The sequence below is a fragment of the Oncorhynchus clarkii genome, chromosome 6 (genome assembly GCF_045791955.1).
Source record: "Oncorhynchus clarkii lewisi isolate Uvic-CL-2024 chromosome 6, UVic_Ocla_1.0, whole genome shotgun sequence".
NCBI lineage: Eukaryota > Metazoa > Chordata > Actinopteri > Salmoniformes > Salmonidae > Oncorhynchus > Oncorhynchus clarkii.
The window spans coordinates 48,698,864-48,726,186 of record NC_092152.1 but is presented as its reverse complement, the minus strand read 5'-3'; the positions used below and the strand labels follow the sequence as shown (position 1 = coordinate 48,726,186).

The following is a 27,323-nucleotide window of genomic DNA, read 5'->3' as shown; positions in this document are numbered from 1 at the left end:
GCAAGTTCTCCCACTTAAAAAGATGAGAGAGGCCTGTCATTTTCATCATAGGTACACTTCAACTATGACAGACAAAATGAGAAAAAAAATTCCAGAAAATCACATTGTAGGATTTCTAATGAATTTATTTGCAAATTATGGTGGAAAATAAGTATTTGGTCACCTACAAACAAGCAAGATTTCTGGCTCTTACAGACCTGTAACTTCTTCTTTAAGAGGCTCCTTTGTCCTCCACTCGTTACCTGTATTAATGGCATCTGTTTGAACTTGTTACCAGTATAAAAGACACCTGTCCACAACCTCAAACAGTCACACTCCAAACTCCACTATGGCCAAGACCAAAGAGCTGTCAAAGGACACCAGAAACAAAATTGTAGACCTGCACCAGGCTGGGAAGAAGAAATCAACTGTGGGAGCAATTATTAGGAAATGGAAGACATACAAGACCACTGATAATCTCCCTCGATCTGGGCCTCCACGCAAGATCTCACCCCGTGGGGTCAAAATGATCACAAGAACGGTGAGCAAAAATCCCAGAACCACACGGGGGGACCTAGTGAATGACCTGCAGAGAGCTGGGACCAAAGTAACAAAGTCTACCATCAGTAACACACTACGCCGCCAGGGACTCAAATCCTGCAGTGCTAGACGTGTCCCCCTGCTTAAGCCAGTATATGCCCAGGCCCGTCTGAAGTTTGCTAGAGAGCATTTGGATGTTCCAGAAGAAGATTGGGAGAATGTCATATGGTCAGATGAAACCAAAATATAACTTTTTGGTAAAAACTCAACTCGTCGTGTTTGGAGGATAAAGAATGCTGAGTTGCATCCAAAGAACACCATACCTACTGTGAAGCATGGGGGTGGAAACATCATGCTTTGGGGCTGTTTTTTTGCAAAGGGACCAGGACGACTGATCCGTGTAAAGGAAAGAATGAATGGGGCCATGTATCGTGAGATTTTGAGTGAAAACCTCCTTCAATCAGCAAGGGCATTGAAGATGAAACGTGGCTGGGTCTTTCAGCATGACAATGATCCCAAACACACCGCCCGGGCAACGAAGGAGTGGCTTCGAAAGAAGCATTTCAAGGTCCTGGAGTGGCCTAGCCAGTCTCCAGATCTCAACCCCATAGAAAATCTTTGGAGGGAGTTGAAAGTCCGTGTTGCCCAGCAACAGCCCCAAAACATCACTGCTCTAGAGGAGATCTGCATGGAGGAATGGGCCAAAATACCAGCAACAGTGTGTGAAAACCTTGTGAACGTTTGACCTCTGTCATTGCCAACAAAGGGTATTTAACAAATTATTGAGATAAACTTTTGTTATTGACCAAATACTTATTTTCCACCATAATTTGCAAATAAATTAATAAAAAATCCTACAATGTGACTTTCTGGATTTTTTTTCTCATTTTGTCTGTCATAGTTGAAGTGTACCTATGATGAAAATTACAGGCCTCTCTCATCTTTTTAAGTGGGAGAACTTGCACAATTGGTGGCTGACTAAATACTTTTTTGCCCCACTGTATATATGGTTGAAGTGAATATGCATATATGATGAACAGAGAGTAGCAGTAGCGTAAAAGAGGGGTTGGCAGGTGGTGGGTGGGACACAATGCAGATAGCCCGGTTAGCCAATGTGCGGGAGCACTGGTTGGTCGGCCCAATTGAGGTAGTATGTACATGAATGTATAGTTAAAGTGACTATGCATATATGACAAACATGCATGTATATATGACAAAGCAGCAGCGTAAAAAGATGGGTTGGGGGGCACATCATGCAAATAGTCCGGGTAGCAATTTGATTACCTGTTCAGGAGTCTTATGGCTTGGGGATAAAAACAGTTGAGAATACTTTTTGTACTAGACTTGGCACTCCGGTACCGGAGTAGAGAGAACAATGCGGTAGTAGAGAGAACAGTCTATGACTGGGGTGGCTGGGGACTTTGACAATTTTTTGGGCCTTCCTCTAACACCACCTGGTGTAGAGGTCCTGGATGGCAGGCAGCTTTGCCCCAGTGATGTACTGGGCTATACGCACTACCCTCTGTAGTGCCTTGCGGTCAGAGGCCGAGCAATGCCGTACCAGGCAGTGATGCAACCAGATGCTCTCGAAGTTGCTGCTGTAGAACCTTTTGAGGATCTCAGGAGCAATGCCAAATCTTTTTAGTTTCCTGAGGGGGAATAGGCTTTGTCGTGCCCTCTTCACGACTGTCTTGGTGTTTTTGAACCATTCTAGTTTGTTGGTGATATGGACACCAAGGAACTTGAAGCTCTCAACCTACTCCAATACAGCCCCGTTGATGAGAATGGGGGCGTGCTCGGTCCTCCTTTTCCTGTAGTCCACAATCATCTCCTTAGTCTTGGTTACGTTGAGGGATAGGTTGTTATTCTGGCACCACCCGGCCAGGTTTTTGACCTCCTCCCTATAGGTTGTCTCGTCGTTGTCGGTGATCAAGCCTACCACTGTTGTGTCATGTGCAAACTTAATGATGGTGTTGGAGTCGTGCCTGGCCATGCAGTCATGGGTGAACAGGGAGTACAGGAGGGGACTGAGCACGCACCACTGGGGAGCTCCAGTGTTGAGGATCAGCGTGGCAGATGTGTTGCTACCTACTCTCACCACCTGGGGGCGGCCCATCAGGAAGTCTAGGATCCAGTTGCAGAGGGAGGTGTTTAGTCCCAGGATCCTTAGCTTAGTGATGAGCTTTGAGGGTACTATGGTGTTGAACGTTGAGCTGTAGTCAATGAATAGCATTCTCACATAATTGTTCCTTTTGTCAAGGTGTGAAAGGGAAGTGTGGAGTGCAATAAAGTTTGCATCATCTGTGGATCTGTTTGGGGGGATGCAAATTGGAGTGGGTCTAGGGTTTCTGGGATAATGGTGTTGATGTGAGCCATTACCAACCTTTCAAAGCACTTCATGGCTACGGACGTGAGTGCTACGGGTCTGTAGTCATTTAGGCAGGTTACCTTTGTGTTCTTGGGCACAGAGACTACGGTGGTCTGCTTGAAACATGTTGGTATTACAGACTCAATCAGGGGCATGTTGAAAATGTCAGTGAAGACACCTGCCAGTTGGTCAGCACATGTCCTGGTAATCCATCTGGCCCCGCAGCCTTGTGTATGTTGACCTGTTTAAAGGTCTTACTCAAGTCGGGTACGGAGAGCGTGATCACACAGTCATTCGAAACAGCTGATGCTCTTGTGTATGCCTCAGTGTTGCTTGCCTCGAAGCAAGCATAGAAGTGATTTAGCTTGTCTGGTAGGCTCGTGTCACTGGGCAGCTCGCGGCTGTGCTTCCCTTTGTAGTCTGTAATAGTTTGCAAGCCCTACCACATAAGACGAGCATCAGGGCCGGTGTAGTATGATTCAATCTTAGCCCTGTATTGAAGCTTTGCCTGTTTGATGGTTTGTCGCAGAGCATAGAAGGATTTCTTGTAAGCTTCTGGGTTAAAGTCCCGCACCTTGAAAGCGGCAGCTCTACTCTTTAGCTCAGTGCAAATGTTGTCTGTATTCCATGGCTTCTGGTTGGGGTATGTACGTACAGTCACTGTGGGGATGACATCCTCGATGCACTTATTGATAAAGCCAGTGACGGATGTGGTGTACTCCTCAATGCCATTTGAATAATCTCGGAACATGTTCCAGTCTGTGATAGCAAAACAGTCCTGTAGTTTAGCATCTGTTTCATCTGACCACTTTTTTATAGACCGAGTCACTGGTCTGCTTTAATTTTAGCTTGTAAACAGGAATCAGGAGGATAGAGTTCTGGTCGTATTTATCAAATGGAGGGCGAGAGAGAGCTTTGTACACGTCTCCGTGTGTGGAGTACAGGTGATCTGAATTTTTTCCCTCTGGTTGCACATTTAACATGTTGATGGAAATTTGGTAGAACTGATTTAAGTTTCCCTGCAAGTCTCCAGCCACTAGGAGTGCCACCTCTGGGTGAGTGGTTTCCTGTCTGCTTGTTTCCTTATACAGCTGACTGAGTGCGGTCTTAGTGCCAGCATCTGTCTGTGGTGGTAAATAAACAGCCATGAAAAGTTTAGCTGAAAACTCTCTAGGCAAGTAGTGTGGCCGGCAATTTATCACAATATACTCTACTTCAGGCAAGCAACATCCAGAAACTTCCTTAGATTTCGTGCACCAGCTGTTGTTTACAAATATGCACAGACCCCCCCTCGTCTGACCTGAGTGTGCTGTTCTATCTTGCCGGTGCAGCGTATATACCGCTAGCTGAATATCCATGTCATCATTCAGCCACGATTCCGTGAAACATAGGATATTACAGTTTTTGATGTCCCGTTGGTAGGATATTCGTGATCGTACCTCATCTAGTTTATTGTCCAATGATTGCACGTTGGCGAGTAGTTTTGATGGTAACGGCAGCTTTCCCACTCGCCTTCTCCGGGTCCTGACCAGGCATCCATCCGACTCTTTGTCCTCTGTACCTGCTTCGCTTCCTCTTGCAAATAACGGCGATGTTGGCCCTGTCGGGTGTTTGGAGAATGTCCTGTGCGTCTTGCTTGTTGAAGAAAAAATCTTTGTCTATTTCCTAGGTGTGTGATCGCTGTCCTGATATCCAGAAGCTTTTTTTTTGCTGTAATAAGTTACAAATAACGCAAAAAAACACATAATAGCACAATTGGTTGGGCGCCCGTAAAACTGCTGGGCGCCCGTAAAATTTATTGCGGCGTCATTTTGTCGGGGCTTCCGGCGCCATTTTGTTGGGGCAGGGACTCTACAAGGTGTCGAAAGCGTTCAACAGGGATGCTGGTCCATGTTGATTCCCATGCTTCCCACAGTTGTGTCAAGTTGCCTGGATGTCCTTTGGGTGGTGGACCATTCTTGAAACACGGGAAAATGTTGAGTGTGAAAAACCCAGCAGCATTGCAGTTCTTGACATAAACCAGTGCGCCAGGCACCTACTACCATACCCTGTTCGAAGGCACTTAAATCTTTTGTCTTGCCTATTCACTCTCTGAATGACACACATACACAATCCATGTCTGAATTGTTTTAAGGCTTAAAAATCCTTTAACCTGTCTCCCTTTCATCTACACTGACTGAAGTGGATTTAACAAGTGACATCATTAAGGGATCGTAGCATTCACCTGGTCAGTCTATGTCATAGAAAGAGCAGGTGTTCTTAATGTTTTTATTACTTAGTGTATTTTTTGCCCGGCATCACTACTCATTGGTGTGGTTTCCTGGACACAGATTAAGCCTAGTCCTGGACTAAAAGGCATGCTCAATGGAGGATATTTTTGTTTTAGATATTTTTTATATTTCTATTATAGATGAGATGACAATCATATTAACCCCGTTCTGGCATAGTTGGTCCAGTAGGACATCATGTACTCAGAGAGAGTACGTGCCTTGGGAAGTAGCTGTACGGTGTGTCGACGGGCTGGCCGAAGAAGTACTGCACATCCTCTGCATGCTCAGACTCCCCCCAACTAGGAATGCAAGTGCCCATGTTGAAGAGATAGGAGTAGGTGTGTGCACCACTGAAAAAAACAGAGAGCAGTGGCAAGGACAATGATGATTACACTTCTTATGTGTAATCAGAATGGTCTGCAAGCAAATAGACAAGAGGTCAGAATTCTTACTTACTCTTCCTGGTAAGAGGAATTTTCATTCCAACAAATGACTCAATTATGTTCAACTGCTTTGCTGCTGTGAACATAATAGACAGCTGTTACATGTCACACGCCTGGCTTCAGGACCAACATCAGGAACCAGAGTCACTTAATATCCTAGCTCTGGTCTAGGTCGTTAGCAGGCGTTCCTCCGCTAAGTAGTAGTGGAGGAACGCGCAATAACACCCTGGACCAGAGCTAATAACAGCCAGGCTTGGTAAGAGAGAATGATAAATAGATTTACGTGGTTTTATTGGCATGTAGATGCAGGGCGGTCTGTGTGGGCACTAGGAAGAGGAAATCTGTCTTGATGTCCGCCACGGTTTTCTTTACAATTGCCTGGTCTGGTTCGGGACCCAAGCTCTGTATGTTTGTCATAAAGAGTCCACAGGTGCCGTTCCTTTTTTCTTGGTAAGTTTAGCAATGTTCAAACAAATCTCTGCTGTTGAAAACCAAATGAGAGTCTATAAATTGCCTGGCTGATCTCATGAGACAGTGTATTGCACAGTCAGATGGAACCAAGCAAATAGGTATTTCAACATCATATATTTAGCTGGTGGTAACATGTGGAATAGACACAGGCTGGAGACCCATCCTTTGTATAAAATCATAATATACAAAGCATGTTACATTGGATTACATTAGAAGACCTTTATTATCCCAAGCATGGGAAAAATCTATTTGCATTTTAAGCTTCACAACAGCCCTCTTGCTCCAACAGGCCCTGTGTTGGTGCTGCTGGAGCACACCCCAGTAGTGGATGGTGACTTTGTCCTTGACCACCCCGGCAAGCTGTTCCACAATGCAGCTGGTATAGACTACCCAGCTGGTGCCAACAGCATGTCCCTTAAATCAACCAAAACAAAACGCCTACCTCTCCATGAGTTTTCAACTTAGTGCTGACTGTATTCCTATTGTTATTGTTGTTTTGAGGATACTAAAATACATATTTCATTTGCAAAGTCATTTTCCCTGGCCCAAGACCCCGAACAGTCCAGTACATTATGAAATCCCCAAATACCTTTGCCGATCATTCAAAGCTGTAAGCATGCATAAATATATATTAGTAAACTATGCTAATGTCAGTTCTGTTGTTTTCCACTGAAGGGAGAAGATTAAGGAGCTTCTGGTGGAAAACAACAGTACTGGCAACTGAACCGATAGAACGAACAATCAGCTGGCTTGGGTAGCAACCCTATATTTGTGTCTGGAATAAAATAAAATAAAATCATTTTTTTATTTCACCTTTATTTAACCAGGTAAGCAAGTTGAGAACAAGTTCTCATTTGCAACTGCGACCTGGCCAAGACAAAGCATAGCAGTTCGACACATACAACAACAGAGTTACACATGGAATGAACAAAACATACAGTCAATAATACAGTAGAAAAAAAGAAACAAAGTTTATATACAGTGAGTGCAAATTAGGTCAAATAAGGGAGTTAAGGCAATAAATAGGCCATGGTGGCGAAGTAATTACAATATGGCAATTAAACACTGGAATGGTAGATGTGCAAAAGATGGATGTGCAAGTAGAGATACTGTGGTGCAAAAGGAGCTAAATAAATACAGTATGGGGATGAGGTAGATAGATGGGCTGTATACAGATGGGCTATGAACAGGTACAGTGATCTGTGAGCTGCTCTGACAGCTGGTTCTTAAAGCTAGTGAGGGAGATGGAAATCTCCAGCTTCAGTGATTTTTGCAGTTCGTTCCAGTCAGTGGCAACAGAGAACTGGAAGGAAAGGCGACCAAAGGGGGAATTGGCTTTGGGGGTGACCAGTGAGATATACCCGCTGGAGCGCGTGCTACGAGTGGGTGCTGCTATGGTGACCACCGAGCTGAGATAGGGCGGGGCTTTACCTAGCAGAGACTTGTAGATAACCTGTAGCCAGTGGGTTTGGCGACGAGTATGAAGCGAGGGCCAGCCAACGAGAGCGTACAGGTCGCAGTGGTGAGTAGTGTATGGGGCTTTGGTGGCAAAACGGATGGCACTGTGATAGACTACATCCAGTTTGCTGAGTATAGTGTTGGAGGCTATTTTATAGATGACATCGCCGAAGTCAAGGATCGGTAGGATGGTCAGTTTTACGAGGGTATGTTTGGCAGCATGAGTGAAGGAAGCTTTGTTGCGAAATAGGAAGCCGATTCTAGATTTAATTTTTGATTGGAGATGCTTAATGCGAGTCTGGAAGGAGAGTTTACAGTCTAGCCAGACACCTAGGTATTTGTAGTTATACACGTATTCTAAGTCAGAGCCGTCCAGAGTGGTGATGCTGGATGGGCGGGCAGGTGCGGGCAATGATTGGCTGAATAGCATGCATTTAGTTTTATTTGCGTTTAAGAGTAGTTGGAGGCCACGGAAGGAGAGTTGTATGGAATTTAAGCTCGTCTGGAGGTTAGTTAACACAGTGTCCAAAGAAGGGCCAGAAGTATACAGAATGGTGTCGTCTGCGTAGAGGTGGATCAGAGAATCACCAGCAGCAAGAGCGACATCATTGATGTATACAGAGAAGTGAGTCGGCCCGAGAATTGAACCCTGTGGCACCCCCATAGAGACTGCCAGAGGTCCGGACAACAGGCCCTCCGATTTGACACACTGAGCTCTATCAGAGAAGTAGTTGGTGAACCAGGCGAGGCAATCATTTGAGAAACCAAGGCTTTTGAGTCTGCCAATAAGAATGTGGTGATTGACAGAGTCGAAAGCCTTGGCCAGGTTGATGAATACAGCTGCACAGTAATGTCTCTTATCAATGGCGGTTATGATATCGTTAAGGACCTTGAGCGTGGCTGAGGTGCACCCATGACCAGCTCGGAAACCAGATTGCATAGCGGAGAAGGTACGATGTGATTCAAAATGGTCAGTAATCTGTTTGTTAACTTGGTTTTCGAAGACCTTACAGATGCAGGGTAGGATAGATATAGGTCTGTAGCAGTTTGGGACTAGAGTGTCTCCCCCTTTGAAGAGGGGGATGACCGCGGCAGCTTTCCAATCTTTGGGAATCTCAGACGATACGAAAGAGAGGTTGAACAGGCTAGTAATAGGGGTTGCAACAATTTCGGCAGATAATTTTTAGAAAGAGAAGGTCCAGATTGTCTAGCCCGGCTGATTTGTAGGGGTCCAGATTTTGCAGCTCTTTCAGAACATCAGCTATCTGGATATGGGTGAAGGAGAAATGGTGGGGATTTGGGCGGGTTGCTGCGGAGGGTGCCGGGCAGTTGACCAGGGTAGGGGTAGCCAGGTGGAAAGCATGGCCAGCCGTAGAGAAATGCTTATTGAAATTCTCAATTATAGTGGATTTGTCGGTTGTAACAGTGTTTCCTAGCCTCAGAGCAGTGGGTAGCAGGGAGGAGGTGCTCTTATTCTCCATGGACTTTACAGTGTCCCAGAACTTTTTTGAGTTTGTACTGCAGGATGCAAATTTCTGTTTAAAAAAGCTAGCCTTAGCTTTCCTAACTGCCTGTGTAAATTGGTTCCTAACTTCCCTGAAAAGTTGCATATCACGGGGGCTATTCGATGCTAATGCAGAACGCCACAGGATGTTTTTGTGCTGGTCAAGGGCAGACAGGTCTGGAGTGAACCAAGGGCTATATCTATTCCTGGTTCTAAATTTTTTGAATGAGGCATGCCTATTTAAGATGGCGAGAAAGGCACTTTTAAAGAATAACCAGGCATCCTCTACTGTCGGGATGAGGTCAATGTCATTCCAGGATACCAAATCACATATGGTGTTGAGGGCACAGCTGGAGGCAGGGGGTGGTCTATAGCAAACGGCAACGGTGAGAGACTTGTTTCTGGAAAGGTTCATTTTTAGAAGTAGAAGCTCAAATTGTTTGGGTACAGACCTGGATAGTAAGAACTCTGCAGGTTATCTTTGCAGAAAATTGCAACACCGCCCCCTTTGGCAGTTCTATCTTGTCGGAAAATGTTATAGTTAAGAATGGAAATTTCGGCATAAGATACTATTTGAATGGGTGCCTCTGGAATATCTGACATGTACATTGCATTCTAAAACAGACCAGTTCTACAAAGTATGGGAACCTTATCTAAATTACCTAGAACCTGAGGTATCAGCTATTATGCTGCAAGGATTCTCGTAGAATGGCGGGGATCTATGTATTTCAGAACTACACTGTACGTTCCATGTGTGGAACCTAACCTCTTGGTTTAAACTGAGCTTTTTTGTTTAATTTCTGTTTGTAAGTTTGTTTAAAATGTATGTATTGAGAGACGCAGTGATGGTGATGGGGTGAGAGAAGCACCGAGCGGGAAGAGGAAAATGGTGTACGTATGTATGGGTGTGAATGTGTGTGTGTGCGTACGCGTATATGTGTGTATATGGATGAGTGTATGTATGTATATGTATGTGTGTGTATGTGTGTGTGTGTATATATATATAGATATATATATATATATATATATATATATATAGATATATATACGCGTCGATATGTGTTTTTTTCTGTGTGCTTTGTCTCTGTTGTTGTATCTCTTAATATGGGTGAAAATTGTGAAATTCCAATAAAAATACTGTTACAAAAAAAAAGAATGGAAATGTCAAGGTTTTTGGTGGTCTTCCTTAGCCAGGATTCAGACACGGCTAGGACATCCGGATTGGTGGAGTGTGCCAGGGCAGTGAATAAAACAAACTTAGGGAGGAGGCTTCTAATGTTAACATGCATGAAACCAAGGCCTGGGGGATGGGAGTGGAGGTAGACACTGCAGGGCCTGGATTAACCTCTACATCACCAGAGGAACAGAGGAGGAGTAGAATAAGGGTACGGCTAAAGGCTAACAGAACTGGACGCCTAGTGCGTTCAGAACAGAGAGTAAAAGGAGCAGATTTCTGGGTACAGTAGAATATATTCAAGGCATAATGTACAGACAAAGGTATAGTAGGATGTGAATACAGTGGGGGTAAACCTGTGCATATAGTGATAATGAAAGAGATACTGTCTCTAGAAATAGCATTTAAACCAGGTGATGTCACTGCGTGTGTGGGAGGTGGAACTAAATTGTTAGCCGAGGCGTGTTGAGCAGTGCTAGAGGCTCTACAGTGAAATAAAACAATAGTTACAAACCAGAACAGCAATCGACACGGCATGGTGATGTTAGGGAAAGGCATGCGTAGCCGGGTGTTCATACAAGTCCAGTGCGTGGCTTCAGGCAGCTAGCGGCACGGGGCTAGCAGGCTAACAGAAAGGCCTTAGAGGGATGACGCGATGGAGGAAAGTCTGTTGTGGCCCCCTCGTGCAGTTACATCAGCGGACGGATCAGCAGGGCTCCGTGTGGTAAACCAAGCCAATTGGCAAAATATGTATAGTGACCGAAGAAATATCTTCGAAGGGCCTCTTAAACCTTAAACTCTAAACTCTTAAGTCCAATGTGCTTTAGATAGCTAGCAGGCCGCATATTAGCGGCTGTGCGTTCAGGGGTCGTTAGCTGCTATAATTCCAGGTGGATTTAAAAAAAAAAACATAATAAAAATGTAAAAAAATAAAATAAAAAAATGGGTTCAGAGCTTGCAATCCGGAGATATGGAGAAGAATAAGTCCGACTAGCTCTGGTTTGAGTCGCGCTGTACAGACTGGCGATCACTTTTTTATGTGATCGAATCAACATTATATAATCCTTTTCAACAAAGAAAACTTTACAAGATTGAGTCTGTGATTTTGTAGTAGGCAGATCCAGAGCGCAACTGAGTAGAATCATGTTGCCAGGTAGCCCACAAGCGGTAGTCTGGCTTTTTCATGACGGTTTTGGAGCAGTGGCTTCTTCCTTGCTGAGCGGTCTCTCAAGTTATGTTGATATTGGACTCGTTTTACTGTGGATATAGATACTTTTGTACCTGTTTCCTCCAGCATCTTCACAAGGTCCTTTGATGTTGTTCTGAGATTGATTTGCACTTTTCGAACCAAAGTACATTCATCTCTAGGAGACAGAATGCGTCTCCTTCCTGAGCGGTATGGCGGCTGCGTGGTCCCATGGAGTTTATATTTGCATGCAGTTATTTGTACAGATGAACTTGGTACCTTCAGGCGTTTGGAAATTGCTCCCAAGGTTGAACCAGACTTGTGGAGGTCTCCAATTTTTTTCTGAGGTCTTGGCTGATTTCTTTTGATTTTCTCATGATGTCAAGCAAAGAGACACTGAGTTTGAAGGTAGGCCTTGAAATACTTCCACAGGTACACCTCCAATTGACTCAAATTATGTCAATTAGCCTATCAGAAGTTTCTAAAGCCATGACAATTTTCTGGAATTGTCCAAGCTGTTTAAGGCACAGTCAACTTAGTGTATGTAAACTTCTGACCCACTGGAATTGTGATACAGTTAACTAAGTGAAATAATTTAAACAATTATAGGAAAAATTCTTGTGTCATGCACAAAGTAGATGTCCTAACCGACTTGCCAAAACCATAGTTTTGAAATGTGTGGAGTGGTTGAAAACGAGGTTTATGTCTCCTACCCAATTGTATGTAAACTTCCAACTTCAACTGTGTATTATATATATACATACACACACATATTTTGGGGAGAAATTGATCCACGGGTCTACAAAACGCGGGCATGTTGCCCATCTCTGCTCTAAGAGCTCTATTTTTGGCAGGTGGTAAGGAGGCGCAAGTGTCAAACGTACTTTAGTATAGCACTTTCCACTCCTTACGCCAGGTTCGGCAATTTACCGGTCTATCAGTTCGCTTGTGTTGAGGTAGTAGGGGTGGAAATATGAGTTGTGTCCTTAAACACGTGTGCCAATATGCCAATTTCAGTCAGCGCAACTAGGGATATCTAAGACCGACCAAAAGCTGGTCTTAGTGGTAACGCAATTGGTTATGGCATTGATTTTGCCAGCCGAGGCGCCTTATGTATTTTATTTTATTAGGATCTCCATTAGCCGATGATAATGGCAACATCTAGTCTTACTGGGGTCGGACATAACAAAAAATACACTAGACTTTACAATTTACATACATTTAAAAGCATTAACATGTAGTGTGCATGTGCGCACGCATCTATCAGTTACACATACGTCAGTACATGCACACAAGTAGGACACATGGGCAAGAGGCGTTTTTCCGTGAGGTGCTGCTTCATTCGTTTAAAAAACATCAACAAGTTTGCTGTTTACTTGCACTATATGAGACAGGAGTTCCGTGCAATTATGGCTCTGTATAATACTGTTAGTTTCCCTGAATTTGTTTAACAACCTGAACCAGATTATAGGCACTAGTTAAGTGAGAAGCTTCATCAGACAGTGAGAAAAACAGTCAATATTCAGGTCCCCAAGAAAGTTGACCTCTCTGTTTACATCACATACACTATCAAGCATTTCACACACATGATCTGTAAACACTTGGTGGACTATAGCAACACCCTAAAATAATATGTTTTAGATGTCTAAGGTGAACCTGCAACCACACGTCCCACGATATCTTCTCTAAGCATTGCAGGGATATAGCACTGAATTCGGAAGTGCATTCAGAAAGTATTCAGACCCCTTGACTTTTTCAACATTTTGTTACATTACACCCTTATTCTAAAATGTATTGAATGTATTTTTCATCATCAATCTACACACAATACCCCATAATGACAAAGAAAAAACATTGTTTTTTACAAATAAAAAATTATAACTGAAATACCTTATTTACATAAGTATTCAGACCCTTTGCTATTCAGACTTGAAATCAGGTGCATCCCTGATGTTTCAACAACTTGATTGGAGTCCACCTGGTGTAAATTCAATTGATTGGACATGATTTGGAATGGCACACACCTGTCTATATAAGGTCCCACAGTTGACAGTGCATGTCAAAGCAAAAACAAGCCATGAGGTCGAAGGAATTGTCCGTAGAGCTCCGAGACAGGATTGTGTCGAGGCACCGATCTGGGGAAGAGTACCAAAAAAATTCTGCAGCATTGAAGGTCTCCAAGAACAGTGGCCTCCATCATTCATATATGGAAGAAGTTTGGAAACACCAAGACTTTTCCAAGAGCTGGCTGCCCGGCCAAACTGAGCAATAGGGGGAGAAGGGCATTGGTCAGGGAGGCAACCAAGAACCCGAGCTCTAGAGTTTCTCTGTGGAGATGGGAGAACCTTCCAGAAGGACAACCATCTCTGCAGCACTACACCAATCAGGCCTTTATGGTAGAGTGGCCGAGCAGAAGCCACTCCTCAGTAAAAGGCACATGACCGCCCACTTGGTGTTTGCCAAAAGGCACCATCTCAACGGTGAAGCATGGTGGTGGCAGCATCATGCTGTGGGGATGTTATTCAGCGGCAGGGACTGGGAGACTAGTCAGGATCGAAGGAAAGATGAACAGAGCAAAGTACAGAATCCTTGAAGAAAACCTGCTCCAGAGTGCTCAGGATCTCAGACTGGGGCCGAAGATTTACCTTCCAACAGGACAACGAGCCTAAGCACACAGCCAAGACAATACAGGAGTGGCTTTGGGACAATTTAATCAATTTTAGAATAACAAAATGTGGAAAAAGTCAAAGGGTCTGAATAGTTTCCGAATGCACTGTATATATTAACCTCTCCCATAGGCACTCCTGTGTCTTCAGCTACTGCTGTGTCAAAGGAATGATCTAAGTGAGTCTCAAAATTGGCTAATATATGAATGTTATGTTAGAAATAAAGTTCATGAAATCAATAACTTGCTAAGGCTACATTATCAGAGATAGACAATATGGAAAAGAACAAACAAATCAAGAGAATAAAAATAAAAACATTATTCAGAAGTCCATCAATCAGTTGGTGTGTGTTGCAGGGCTGACGCTATGAACCCACAGGCTTGGCTCGGTCATCCCTTTCAGGCTTTTGGGAGGGAGGGTGGACAGACAATGAGCCTGTCATAGTGGATGCAAGATATGTCCCCACGCGCTCTGACAGCTTTCATGGCTGGGATAAGTTCTTTCCTCTTCTGGCGCACAGCTTCAGGATAGTCCTAGACATTCCGCTCAAGTTCTTGGCTATTTCAAGAACAGCTACCTTGTCCTTGATCCTCAGGAACTTGACCACGATCGGCCTGGGCCGGTGTTGGGTTTCCAGTCCTGTCGGCGGACTCCACCTCACTCTTCTTGTGGTCCATATTCTGTTTTTAAATGATAATTTCCCTCACTTTGTCCTCAGATTCCATCCAGGTCTGGAGGAGATTCTGCAATTCCATCCACAACAATGTTGTTTCAGGAGAATCTGAGTTCTCTGTCATTGTTATTATGCATTCACATACAGAACTGATGTCCTCACTCAATGACTTACAGATTGCTGTTTAAACTCATCGAGCTAACCCTGGGAAAACTGCTAACTGTTCATCAGGTCCTGGACCTCTCTGGTCAGATTGTCCATTCTTTTATTAGTTGATTCCACAAGTATTTGGACACAATACTTTAAGCTATTTTCTTATTATAACAACTGCTTGTAGAACTCATTTTGTTTGTTTAAAATATCCTTCACCTTTAATAGACACCCCACAATGTCCTCAACGGTACTCCAACCGGCTTTTGTCTGTGTCATGGTAGCAACGTAGGCTACGCAGTTACTCCTCACAGTTCCAGAAAGGGCAGATGGAAACAGCAACAAACAGCAGGGATTCAAACAGTCACACTCCCGGGACAATTCATGGTTCTAGCCTTAAGGGCTGTGAGCTGTGTACAAGCTGCTAAGAAAAGCTAGCTTGATAACTAGCTAACATTAGTTAGAAGCTAGGCTAGCGTCTGCGCCAACAAGGGAATGAGCTATTTCTCTTGAGCAAAATAGACCTATTGTTCACTGTAATACAGTGAACGTTCTACACTTTTGTGATGTTACATGTTAGCAATTATTTGAAAATAAGTCGATTAATTCATAGTTTTTGCAAAAGAAAGCCACGAGAAAGAAACACATTTCAATGCATGTACATCAATGTTTTATTAAAATATCACAAACAGCAAATGAGTGAACCCCTTTTTAAAATTCTCTGACAATTTGTGTCCTGCTGCTGTTAAAAGTTTGGACTGATTATGTGCGATGCCATTGCATGAAAGGTGTCAGTGACTGTAGGAAGCCTGTTTAGGAAAATTAAGTTATTTAAAAAGACTGCTTATTGCTTATTATTTTTTTATTCTGTCAAAAAAAATATGCATCTTCCACTTTTCTCTGTTGGACCTAACTGTCAAATTGTTCTGAATCCGCTATATTTGCCTGTTGGTTTCCCTTTCACGTGACAAAAGTTACTACTTGCCATATCAACAGCAATGGTAGGCCTTCAAAGTATTCACACACCTTTTTCCACATTATGTTGTGTTACAGCCTGAATTTAAAATGGATTAAATTTAGATTTGTGTTATTTTGTCACTGGCAACTGAAATTGTTTCTCAAAATGTTTACTAATTAATAAAAAATGAAAAGCTGAAGTGCCTTGAGTCAATTAGTATTCAACCCCTTTGTTATGGCAAGTCTAAATAAGGTCAGGAGTAAAAAGGTGCATAGCAAATCATATATGATGTTTAAGGGACTCACTCTGTCTGCAATAATAGTTTAACATGATTTTTGAATGACTACCTCATCTCTGTACCCCACACATACAATTATCTATAAGGTCCCTCAGTCACACAAAAAATTTCAAACACAGATTCAACCACAAAGGCCAGGTTTTCCAATGCCTCGCAAATAAATGAAATCCAATCTCATTGGTCAGATACATGTGACCAATACACCCAGCCACTTAAAGAATACAAGCAGAAAGATTTAAAAATGTTTGTCTAACAATGATCAACAACCAACTTGACAAAGATTGAAGATTTTTAAAAAGATGAATGTGCAAATATTGCAATGCTCTTAAGAGACTTACCCAGAAAGACTCAGAGCTGTAACTGATGCCAAAGGTGATTCTAACATGTATTGACTAAGGGGCTTGAATACTTATCTAATCAAGAGTGTTTTATTTTACTTTTTACAAAGTATTTTGTATTGATCATTGACAAAAAAATAAATGAAATAAATTCCAATATATAACAAAATGTTGAAAAGGTAAAGGGGTGTGAACACTTTCTGAAGGCACTGTGTGTGTGTGTGTATATCTATATATATATATATATGGAATTTATTTCATTTATTTTTTGTCAATGATCAAACAGGCTGAGATTACTACACACTACTAGGGAGAGAATAGGTTATTTAAAGCAAGTTGCTTTGTTTTATTCACTGCCGATTTGTCTTTAATTTAATCTTTATTTTTGAAAACGTTTGGCATGTCCATGGCTCACACATAATGCATTTTACAGTAGGCCTATATCATTGTGAATCATATGTTTAACAATATATTTACATAGTGAAGCCATGCTATTACATAGAACATTGTGGACTGCAAACATGTTAAACATTCTTAGCAAATATGGGATATGTCTGCATTTAGTTACTTAGTTTCTGTAGTCTAATTAACAAACTAAGCTATAACTGACTAACATAATTGGAGTTGATGAAAATACAATACATAAAATACAATACACAACTTGAAGCAACCACATATTTAGCCATGGAGCACGTTCTGATCACTCCTCCACACACCTACAATTGTTAATTCATCGAAATTGAATTGAATTCAATTGTATTTGTCACATGCGCAGAATAAAACCGGTGTAGACCTTACTGTGAAATACTTACAAGCCCTTAATCAACAAAGCAGTTTAGAAAATATTTACTAAAAACTGAAGTATTTTTTTGTTGTTGTAAGAATTACACAAAATAATGAGGCTATATCCAGGGGGTCCAGGGGGCATTTGTACATGTAGGTAGGGGTAAAGTGACTATGCATAGAGAAACAGCGAGTAGCAGCAGTGTAAAAACAAAGTGTCCTGGTGGCCATTTGATTAATTGTGGGGGAAGATTAAGGAGCCTTTTGGGACTAGTTGACGCTCCATTACCGCAGCCTTTTTGCGCGCATAATTCTGGTTGTAAAAAAATCCGACACACCCCCAAACCTAAATCTTAGCCAGTGCTAAAATTTGACATTGCGTTCAGTTGGTTAAAATAGAGCCCTTAGGCTACTATTGAGAGTTTGAATCGTGGGCCTGGAATATACTATTCAAATACAAGGTGCAATTTTGAAATTTGGTAGTGCATCAGCAGTTTTCTTCATGTTATGCAGTGCGGCTTGGTAGGATCGTGTTTCGGACGCATAGTTCTCAACCTTCGCCTCTCTCTAGTCCGGGGGGATAAAACATTTTTTTTTAAATGAATTATGCTCTCTCGAGTCATGATTTATGTCCATATAAAAAAACAAGCGTTGTGAGCTCAACTGGTGCTTTGGTTCGATGGACTACACCTTCGCTTGTTGAGTAACCTTGCCTCTGAGACTAGAATACTTGTCAGCTCCCCAAATATGCCAAGGCTTTACATCAGCAGGTTAAGTATGCAGGCCTAGGCAACTCCAATATTTAGTTTTTTACGTACCTCCACAAATTCACCATTGCAGGCAACACAATGTAAGTGCGACTTCTGAGCAATGCCAATTCAACAGTGATATACTGCAGCACCATTTACAGTTACTGTTTGTCGTGGTACCGCATATGAATTGAAATCTGTTGGTAGGCCTAAGGTCTGGAATGGATAGGTCTACAGCACTTTGCCCTTGTGCGTAGGACGCTTGCGCAGACAGGCTTGCTATGTGAGTCACGAGAAGTCCGACTTGCCTCTCAACCAACAAGGCAGTCCCCATGCAACAACGCCATAGTCAACGGAGCACAATTATATTATATTAAAGTGTTATTGTTCCAATAAAAAAAGGAATGGTATGTATTATAACTTTCGTGCCAGATTTGAAGGTCAGCATTTAGTCGGACTTGGATTGTAGTTGACAGCTGTGGATAATTTTTCCTGAGTGCTGCGTAGATTTCAGGAGAGGGAGGGGCTTTTCGGTTGCTCAACATGGCTGCGCCCTGTGGAGAACAACAAGTGTAGAAGGTATTAAAATGTATTCCATGCATTTACTGAAGTGTTTACTTTCGCCGTGACAAATATTTTAGTCTAAAATTGGAACTTTGCTGGTACATATTTGAATTCAAAATAAATAAGTTCCCGCAAAATAGTTGATGAACTAATCGAGTTTGTCAGCACTGTACTAGCCAATGGTAACAGTTGACGTTAGCTAGCCAACTAGCTGGATGGCTAGCTAGCCTGGTTATAGATAGTTAACATTTTGGGGCAGCGTTCAATCAAGTTTGTGCATTAACGTCAGCTGTCTTCATTAGCTACTTTTTCTCGATTCATTGCAAGATGTCTTTAATATGTTGCAATGGTAATAACTTAGAAATATGTTGACACAAGTACTGTGCCGGCTACTCATCTCTCCCCAACTACTGTAACTAGCTAGCTAACTAGGATTCACAGATAACGAACTGTACACACGCGCTCAATTCCACCAGGCAGGCACCACTGATCATCCTTTATGTTGTAGTTGAACATTAAATAAAAAGTCAGCCTTGGCATAATACCACTTATTGATAGTAACTAGTAAATGGTCATATGATGTAAGTTCCTATTAATAGTATTGATGTGTAGCTAACTGCACAGCTGTATGAATTATTCAATTTTTTAGCTTGACCACATTTTATTTTCTGTCCAAAGTGCCTGCAGTGGCCACCCCATTAAAACAGCACAGCAGGTTGCTGGCAGGCTTTACCTTGAGAGGGAGGACAGTTCCATAGGTATCCCAGCAGCACCATGGCAAAGGAGCAGTCGAATGTGAGCGACCTCCTCCCGCTCCTGGAGTCGTCCGATCTGCATGAACTGGATCAGATCAAAAGTGTCCTCAATGACCACCTCGGCACAGGTCAGTACTCAAAATTCAGCATTATCCCCCCCCTCTTCCTACTAGCCACTCAACCACAACAGGTTGAGATTGCTACACGCTACTAGGGAGAGAATAGGTCAGTGTTTGCATGGTTTTCTGTAGGTCTCAAACTCTAGGTGACATTCTGCCGCCTTTACTGCAGAGCAATTAAGTTTTGGTTATTTAAAAAAAAAAAATTTACAACTTATTTGTGTTTGTTCTGAATCCCTATTAGCTCCTGCCTACTCTTCTTGGGACCCAATTACATACAATACAATACACAACACATTATTGCACACCACTCTACCATAACAGCCGAGTGGTTAGAGTGTTGGACTAGTAACCGGAAGGTTGCAAGTTCAAACCCCCGAGCTGACAAGGTACAAATCTGTCGTTCTGCCCCTGAACAGGTAGTTAACCCACTAGGCCGTCATTGAAAATAAGAATTTGTTCTTAACTGACTTGCCTAGTTAAATAAAGGGAGCAGGTCAATACAACACACGGATAAAGTGAATTGATTAAGTGCTTTACGATAATGATGGCTGGTCAACGAATCACTCTTAGGTTATTAATTGAGAGCCCAGAGACAAAGGTACAAAGGTCTTTTATAGCCAAGATACACCCCCTTCAGTCTACTTGACAAACAACAGATGTATGGAATGGGTCACAAGGTTAAGATTGGTATGAAATAGAGGTCGACCGATTATGATTTTTCAACACCGATATCGATTATTGGAGGACCAAAAAAGCCGATGCCGATTAATCAGCCGATTTCTTTTATTTATTTGTAATAGTGACAATTACAACAAGGGGTCCTGTAGAGGTTTTAAAAAGCATATGGAAATTAAAATAATAATGAATGTCCATCTTGGGCTCATAAATTAGTTTATTATGAAGTTCGATACCCACTGAGTTATATATATATTTTTGCTTCAAATCCAGATAATTCATTAAATAGTGATCTATTATGGTTACATTTGACATCACACAGGACCATGTGCTGACACAGACCAATCACATGCCGGCAGGCTACGAGGTCACTTGCGCCCTCATGCCATCGACATTAAGATTGACTTGCTCAGGGAGGATGAAAATGACTACATCGACCATGATCCTTTGATAGTTACGGCCACTTTCACCATGATCCTTTGCGTTTTTTGGGGGATGGGAGAGGGGTGCCATTCAGCCCAATTCAGCAATATGGTGCACAAATTCAGTCACTTCCGTTTTCATGTGCCATTGGGAGTTTTCCATAGGAATGCGTGGATGATGTCAGTGCTATCACTATCTACTGGTTTTGTCTAAAGAAAATACATTATTTTATTAATTGATAGTTGGTATTCAGCAGTCAAGTATGCCTTATTTACTTTGAATAACTACTAAAATAGTGATTTCTGTCAGACAGCATAGAGGTGTGTATCAATTTAACCTTATTTCTCACAGATATGAAAGATAAGGAGGTCATTATGCTTCCCAAACCGTGCAGCAAGCAATGCGTGTTAATATTCAGACCGAGCATTGAGGCTCTTAACAAAGCTCCCCATACAGAAACTGCCTTTTCCATTACATTATACAAGAGTAATTAGACACTGAGAGTCATGATCAAGGGCTGGGTTCTCTGTAGCTCAATTGGTACAGCATGGTGCTTGCATTGCCAGGATAGTGGGTTCGATTCCTGGGCCCACCCATACTTAAAAAGTATGCACGCATGATTGTCACTTTGGATAAAAGGGTCTGCTAAATGGCCTATATTATTAACAAATAAACTAACATCTAATGTATTGGTAGGATCTCCTCCTCTCTATGTTCTTGACGTTGTCTCCAGAGCTATATATTGAGAGATATCATAGCCATGTATTTTATTTATCTATTAAAAAAATACATGGCTCTGGTTGTCTCTAATCATCAACATGTTACATACATTGATTAGTTGATTCTTCCCTTCTAAATAACAGAGCGAGGATCTGTGCTGCTCAATGGCCTTGTCGATTACTACCTTGAGACCAGCTCTCCACAGGCTATACTCATCCTCTGCTCTGTCAGGGAGCCTCATGACAAGGTGAGCACTGTAGGGTAAAGTTGCCCAGAGGCTCTGATCTTGGGTTAGTTTAGCATTTTCTCCGGGGAGGTGATCCCTGATCTGTACTTAGGGGAATCTTCACCCGGAGCACCAATTGAGTTGCTTAGTCCCAGATCGGTGTGCTGTCCTGCCAACTCCTATTATCATTGGCATGAGTTGGCAGGATAGCACAAACAGAAATGCAACCAGTCTATCAATCCGGCCTCTGTGGATAAAGTGTGGTTTACCACAGGGATCTCAAAACATAACATTGTGCTCTGAACAATTGGATCATGGCTGTTTCACCACACACCTTAAACATAATTTTTTATTAATTGACAATATCCCACGGAAGCCATTGTTGACATGTTGAATTCCATGAGCAGCCATTGAGTGCTCACCGTAGCAAAACGTTTTCCAGCGGGATAAATACTTTTAGGTTAGTCCCTCTGTTTTGTCCAGTTCATTGTGAATACACCTTTGCATTGAATATGTTAACTTGTCTGTGTTGTCCCACAGCACCTCCTGGACAAGCTGAACGAGTGCATGGCCAAGCCAGCCTGTCGGCTGCCCACCCTTACCCTCCTGGGGCACGTTATCCGCAAGCAACCCCCCTGGATGCACAAGATAACCCGCTTCCCTCTGCTCACCTCCTTACTCAAATGCCTTAAGGTACATCAGTCAGCGCCTTGGTCAAAAGTAGTGCACTTTATAGGGCACGGGAGGTTGGTGGCACCTTAATTGGGGAGGACGGGCTCGTGGTATTGGCTGGAGCGGAATGAGTGGAATGGTATACCATTCCATTCGCTCCGTTCCAGCCATTATTATGAGCCGGCCTCCACTGATATAGGGAATAGGATGCAATGTGGTACACAGCCATTGAGTTTGCACTTTTTTTGCCAAATCTAGACGGACTCTGATGTGGTGGTGCTGATAACTGGAGTCCTAGTGTTGATCACACTGCTACCCGTGATACCCCAGGCAGGGAAGCAGCACATATACGACTTCTTTGACATCTTTGGCCGACTGGCGTCCTGGAGTCTGAAAAACCCAGGTGGTTTAACATAGATCAGTATTGCCCACATAGAAATACAATTACTAGAAAGGGCGTAGCCCATCAGACCACAGCAATTTGACACAGCAAATCACGCCTCTGGGACGACCAACCGTTTCACCTATTTGATCTATTCCATCACTAGATTCAGCTATTCATGGCTTTGATGATTATTTGACCAATTGAATCAGGTGTGTTAGTAATGGGATAGATGACATAAGCGAAATGAATGGAGGTTGTCGAGGAGAGGTTGGAGGAACACCCTAAGATCAAACCCATAACCTGCCCCATGGGAAGGAGGAACTGGGATGAGGGGACAGTAGCTCTCTGTGTACTATCTGATATTAGATTTTCCCATCATTAAATGTGTGGTGAATTGTAGTCACAGCCAAACTATTGAATAGTTCAACTACTAGAGCATCCATGCTCATCTAGCTACAGGACAGGATCTATTTCCTTGGGATCTCATTTGGTAATTTCCTTGGAATTGTGAAATGTTGCCTAACCCCTGTTCTCGCCCCACTCCCCACCCTGTGTGCCATAGGGCATGTGCACGGGGTGTATCTGATCCACCTCCATGCCAGTGTGTACTCCCTCTTCCACCGGCTCTATGGCATGTACCCCTGCAACTTTGTCTCCTACCTGCGCTCCCACTACAGTATGAAGGAGAACGTGGACACCTTTGAGGAAGTAGTGAAGGTTAGTACAACAGGACACGCCATACTCACCCCATCCTAGAATCTATGCACACTACATAAATGTATGTTGTGTGAAGAGATGTCTCGTTGTCATCCGTCTCACCAATTTGTTCGTTTCTTAGCCGATGTTGGGGCACGTGCGGATACATCCCGAATTGGTCACTGGAACCAACGACTATGAGCTGGACCCCTCCAGGTAAGCACTCAGAAAGTAAGATTCCCAAATGGCACCCTATTCCCTATATAATGCACTATTTTTGACTGGGGCCCTGGTCAAAAGTAGTGCACTATATAGGGTACCATTTGACGCAACCAAAGACTCTTTCGACTTGTAAGGTCTGACTCGACAACAGCCAAGTTTACACTAATAATAAGGGGTCCTGTCAAACCCCTTGGCCAGGTGGAAGAGGTTTGAGATCCACGACATTGTGATTGAATGTGCAAAAGTCTCCCTGGACCCCAAGGAGGCGTCCTGCGAGGAGGGTTACTCCAGCATGCCAGACCGCGTCACCATCCACCATCACCCCCACCTGCGGTCCGGTCTCGACTACACTGCCAGTCCCTACACCGACTTCCTCAGCAGCTTCGGTCAGAGCTCTGACACATTCATTTTGATACAACTCAATCCTAATAAAATATGACCAGCTCTGTCCTTAGCCTTGTCCCATGTCTGTTTGTGTCATCATGTCAACTCCTTGGCACTCATTGAGTTGACATGACGGCACAAACCTACCTGGGACCAGGCTACTCCGTCGTTTGTAATGACATAATGCAGTTACAGGCTAGAACAGCAGTTGGGCCAAATACCACTTGGTTACTTAGTTGTAAGCCACGCTTAAGCCACTGCTGTAATTCACAGGTAGAAAAACAATGGTTAAATATTTAATTTGCTTATAACCTGCCTTTTTATGTATTTTTCTACCACACAGTGTGTTACTTCAAGGGGTCGAAAGAGGTTTTGAGCTGTTCATCAGCGTGCCTGTATTTACAGGTTGTGTGTACATTAATGTTCCAGTTACGTGTTTTTTTTTCTCCTCCCCACACAGGTAGCTCTGCCTCTACCCCCCTATCGGTTGGCCGACTACCTCTCTCCCTGTCCTTACCCCAGCTACCAGGGACCCAGTCCTCCCTCTGCAGTCCCCACACCTCTTTCCATCAGGTAGGTCACTGTTCTCCAAGCGAAAACACCCCATTAGTGAGATTACATTGAAATCTTTGTTTATATACTTAACAAAAATATAAACGCAACATGCAACAATTTCAAAGATTTACAGTTCCTATAAGGAAATCAGTCAATTAAAATAAATGTATTAGGGCCTAATCTATGGATTTCACCTGACTGGGAATATGGATATGCATCTGTTGTTCACAGATACCGTAAAAAAAAAAATGGGCCGATGAACGATAATTTTCAGGATCTCGTCACGTTATTTTTGTGCATTTAAATTGCCATTGATAAAATGCAATTGTGTTCGTCGTCCGTAGCTTATGCCTGCCCATACCATAGGGCACTCTGGGTCTGTGGTTGTGACGCCATTTTGAATGTACTGCCAAATTCTCTGAAATGACTTATGGTAGAGAAATTAACATTGAATTATCTGGTGACCGCTCTGGTGGACATTCCTGCAGTCAGCATGCCAATTGCAAGTTCTCTCAACTTGAGACGTCTGTGCCGTTGTGTGACAAAATCGCACATTATGGAGTGGCTTTTTATTGCCCCCAGCACAAGGTAAACCTGTTTAATGGTCATTCTGTTAATCAGCTTCTTGATATGCCACACCTGTCAGGTGGCTGGATTATCTTGACAAATGAGAAATGCTCACTAACAGAGATGGAAACAAATTTGTCCACAATTTAAGAGAAATAAGCTTTTTGTGCATATGGAACAATTCTGGGATTTATTTTTCAGCTCATGAAACATGGGACCAAAACTTTACATGTTGAATTTATATATTTGTTCAGTGTATCAAGTATATAAAATAAAACACTGAAGCTCCCACTGAAAAATTAAGTTATTCTACACAATTGTATTCTATTCTGTATTCCCATTGATTGTGATTCATGTAAATTCTCTTGAGACACACATGGCCCTCTTGTCCCCTGTGCACATGTTTCCAGAACCAACACTGTGAAGTCGACCCAGCTGGGAATAAAGTGTCGATGTGGAGTCCGTGCTCGGATTGTGGAATGACCACACCTCCCACCTCGAGGGGTATCTCCCCTGCCAATGTTCCAGAGCTATCTCAAAGTGCCTCCCATGCCCCCAGCCAAACAGCCAGCACATCAGGTCATTTTTGTTCATTTTTTATTTTACCTTAGTTTTTGCTGGTCAAATACCGGCTGGGGAAAACATTTGAAGATCTAGTGAAAGTTAAGACGGGAGAACAAAGAACAGTTATAGTTAGTATACTTTCCGGTGCTACGAAGAGTGTTTTGATGGACTGTCATAAGGACTTTTCACTCAGAATTGTGTGTTCTTGTTTCATCGCAGGTGGTAAATGTCTCAGTCCTGCCCCGACTCTCTCCAATGAGTTTGAGCATCTTTGTTCAACCCCCAACACAACCAACCAGGCATGTACTATAGCACACAATTCTTACTACCATAATCTTTGTACCAGAACCCCTAAGCACTACTCCTAGTAGTTAATTACTGAAGATGTTCTTCAATTATTTAATTGGTTAGTACAGATCATAGCAACGAAAGGAAAGTATCTGCAGAGCCAGAGTGTACACTGAGCACAAGCAGAGCTGGAAATACCATCTTCAGCAGAAGTGGTGAACTGAACTCCCTCTAAAAGTCATGCAAACAAAGCAATCACTCCACCCGCAGAGGAGTGCCCAGCCTAAGGGAGTTTGTTTGCTCCAGCCAGTGTTGACTGTATTTAGATTGTGGTTGTACCCAGTGCTGTTTGTGCGCTGGTTGTGTGTTTGAAGCCAATGGTCCACCCGTAAGACTTTTCATCAGCTGAATTTATATCTGTTCCGACAGCTGAAGCAGAAACCGAGTGGAGAGGAAGAGAGAGGCAACCCTGAGGTCATCAGTAAAGGTCAGCAGCTTTGCTCATCTCCGAAAGAGGAACAGGTTTCGCTGTCACTATTCAGTGTTTTTTTATGGAGCTAATGTTAGCCTTTAACACTCATACCCGTATTCGGGTTGAAAATGGCAGGCTTGGACACTGATAAATGACCTTAATTGAAACGCAGTGACTGTACAGTAACATGCCATACGTGATGTCAGAGCTTCAGTCGGATCTCCGCTTCACAGCTCTTTATGGGTTTTGACTGACAGTCGTTCTGAACTTGAGCACCCCTCCTGCTAATTGGGCTACTTTTGCTCATTTTTTGTTGTCTGAGTGAGGTAAAGGCTGTAAATTACGTATTTTGAAAGATGAGACGCTGAGGATTACAATAAATACCGCTTTGATGTCATACAAAGAAGCCAAACACCTGTGAGTCCAAATGTGCACTTCACATTTTCATATCATAAAACTCATTGTAATATGCAGTGTCAATGTTTGATCACTATGTTTGATGACAAAGTGTTATAACCTGCAATGTCCTGAACAGAAAGAGCCTATGTTGTATTGTGAAGAAAATTTGCAATTGACCACGCATCTGAATGCACTCATGACTCTATTCTATGCTCACCAAAATTAGGATCTGCTTCTCTGAATTGCCTTGTGAAAGCCTAACACTGTAAGATCATATTTTATAATTTAGCTAGTTATGTTGGCAATTGATCCTGTTTTCAAATTATGCCCACCTGACCCAGGTTGCGATTTATTATGGACCGTTTTTGGATTGCGTAAACAACAGTTATTGTGTAAAGGTGGGGGATGCAGGGCTGTGTTCCAAACAAAAATACAAGTGTGCTTGCTCTAGTTCCTCAATGGCACAGCTAGGTTGAGCTCCAAAAAAACACCTTATAGTTAGACTTCTTTGAGTCATAAAAGTGCATTAAAATGACATAGGAACTGTGCACCCTTTAGAGAGGTATTTGGTCACACCAGTTAGTCCTCTCACTCAAACCCTTGTCATTTCTTTGTCTAATGTTGAA

General features: G+C 42.8%; 1 protein-coding gene across 3 annotated transcripts in view; it reads left to right on the top strand.

Annotated features, from left to right (window-relative positions):
* Positions 1-18,258: 18,258 nt before the first annotated feature.
* LOC139411246 (TSC complex subunit 1a) overlaps positions 18,259-27,323 on the top strand; it is a 33,362-nt gene continuing 24,297 nt past the window's right edge. The window contains exons 1-12 of one of the 3 annotated variants that reach the window (XM_071157284.1): positions 18,259-18,587; positions 19,251-19,455; positions 21,411-21,514; positions 22,034-22,186; positions 22,424-22,568; positions 23,113-23,267; positions 23,389-23,462; positions 23,667-23,854; positions 24,313-24,425; positions 25,385-25,553; positions 25,758-25,837; positions 26,256-26,313. In XM_071157284.1, the coding sequence (XP_071013385.1) occupies positions 19,347-19,455; positions 21,411-21,514; positions 22,034-22,186; positions 22,424-22,568; positions 23,113-23,267; positions 23,389-23,462; positions 23,667-23,854; positions 24,313-24,425; positions 25,385-25,553; positions 25,758-25,837; positions 26,256-26,313 (1,348 nt within the window). In that variant the 5' untranslated portion in view covers positions 18,259-18,587; positions 19,251-19,346. The remainder of the gene's footprint in view (positions 18,588-19,250; positions 19,456-21,410; positions 21,515-22,033; positions 22,187-22,423; positions 22,569-23,112; positions 23,268-23,388; positions 23,463-23,666; positions 23,855-24,312; positions 24,426-25,384; positions 25,554-25,757; positions 25,838-26,255; positions 26,314-27,323) is intronic. The other 2 variants (XM_071157285.1, XM_071157283.1) reach the window with 2 other exon arrangements.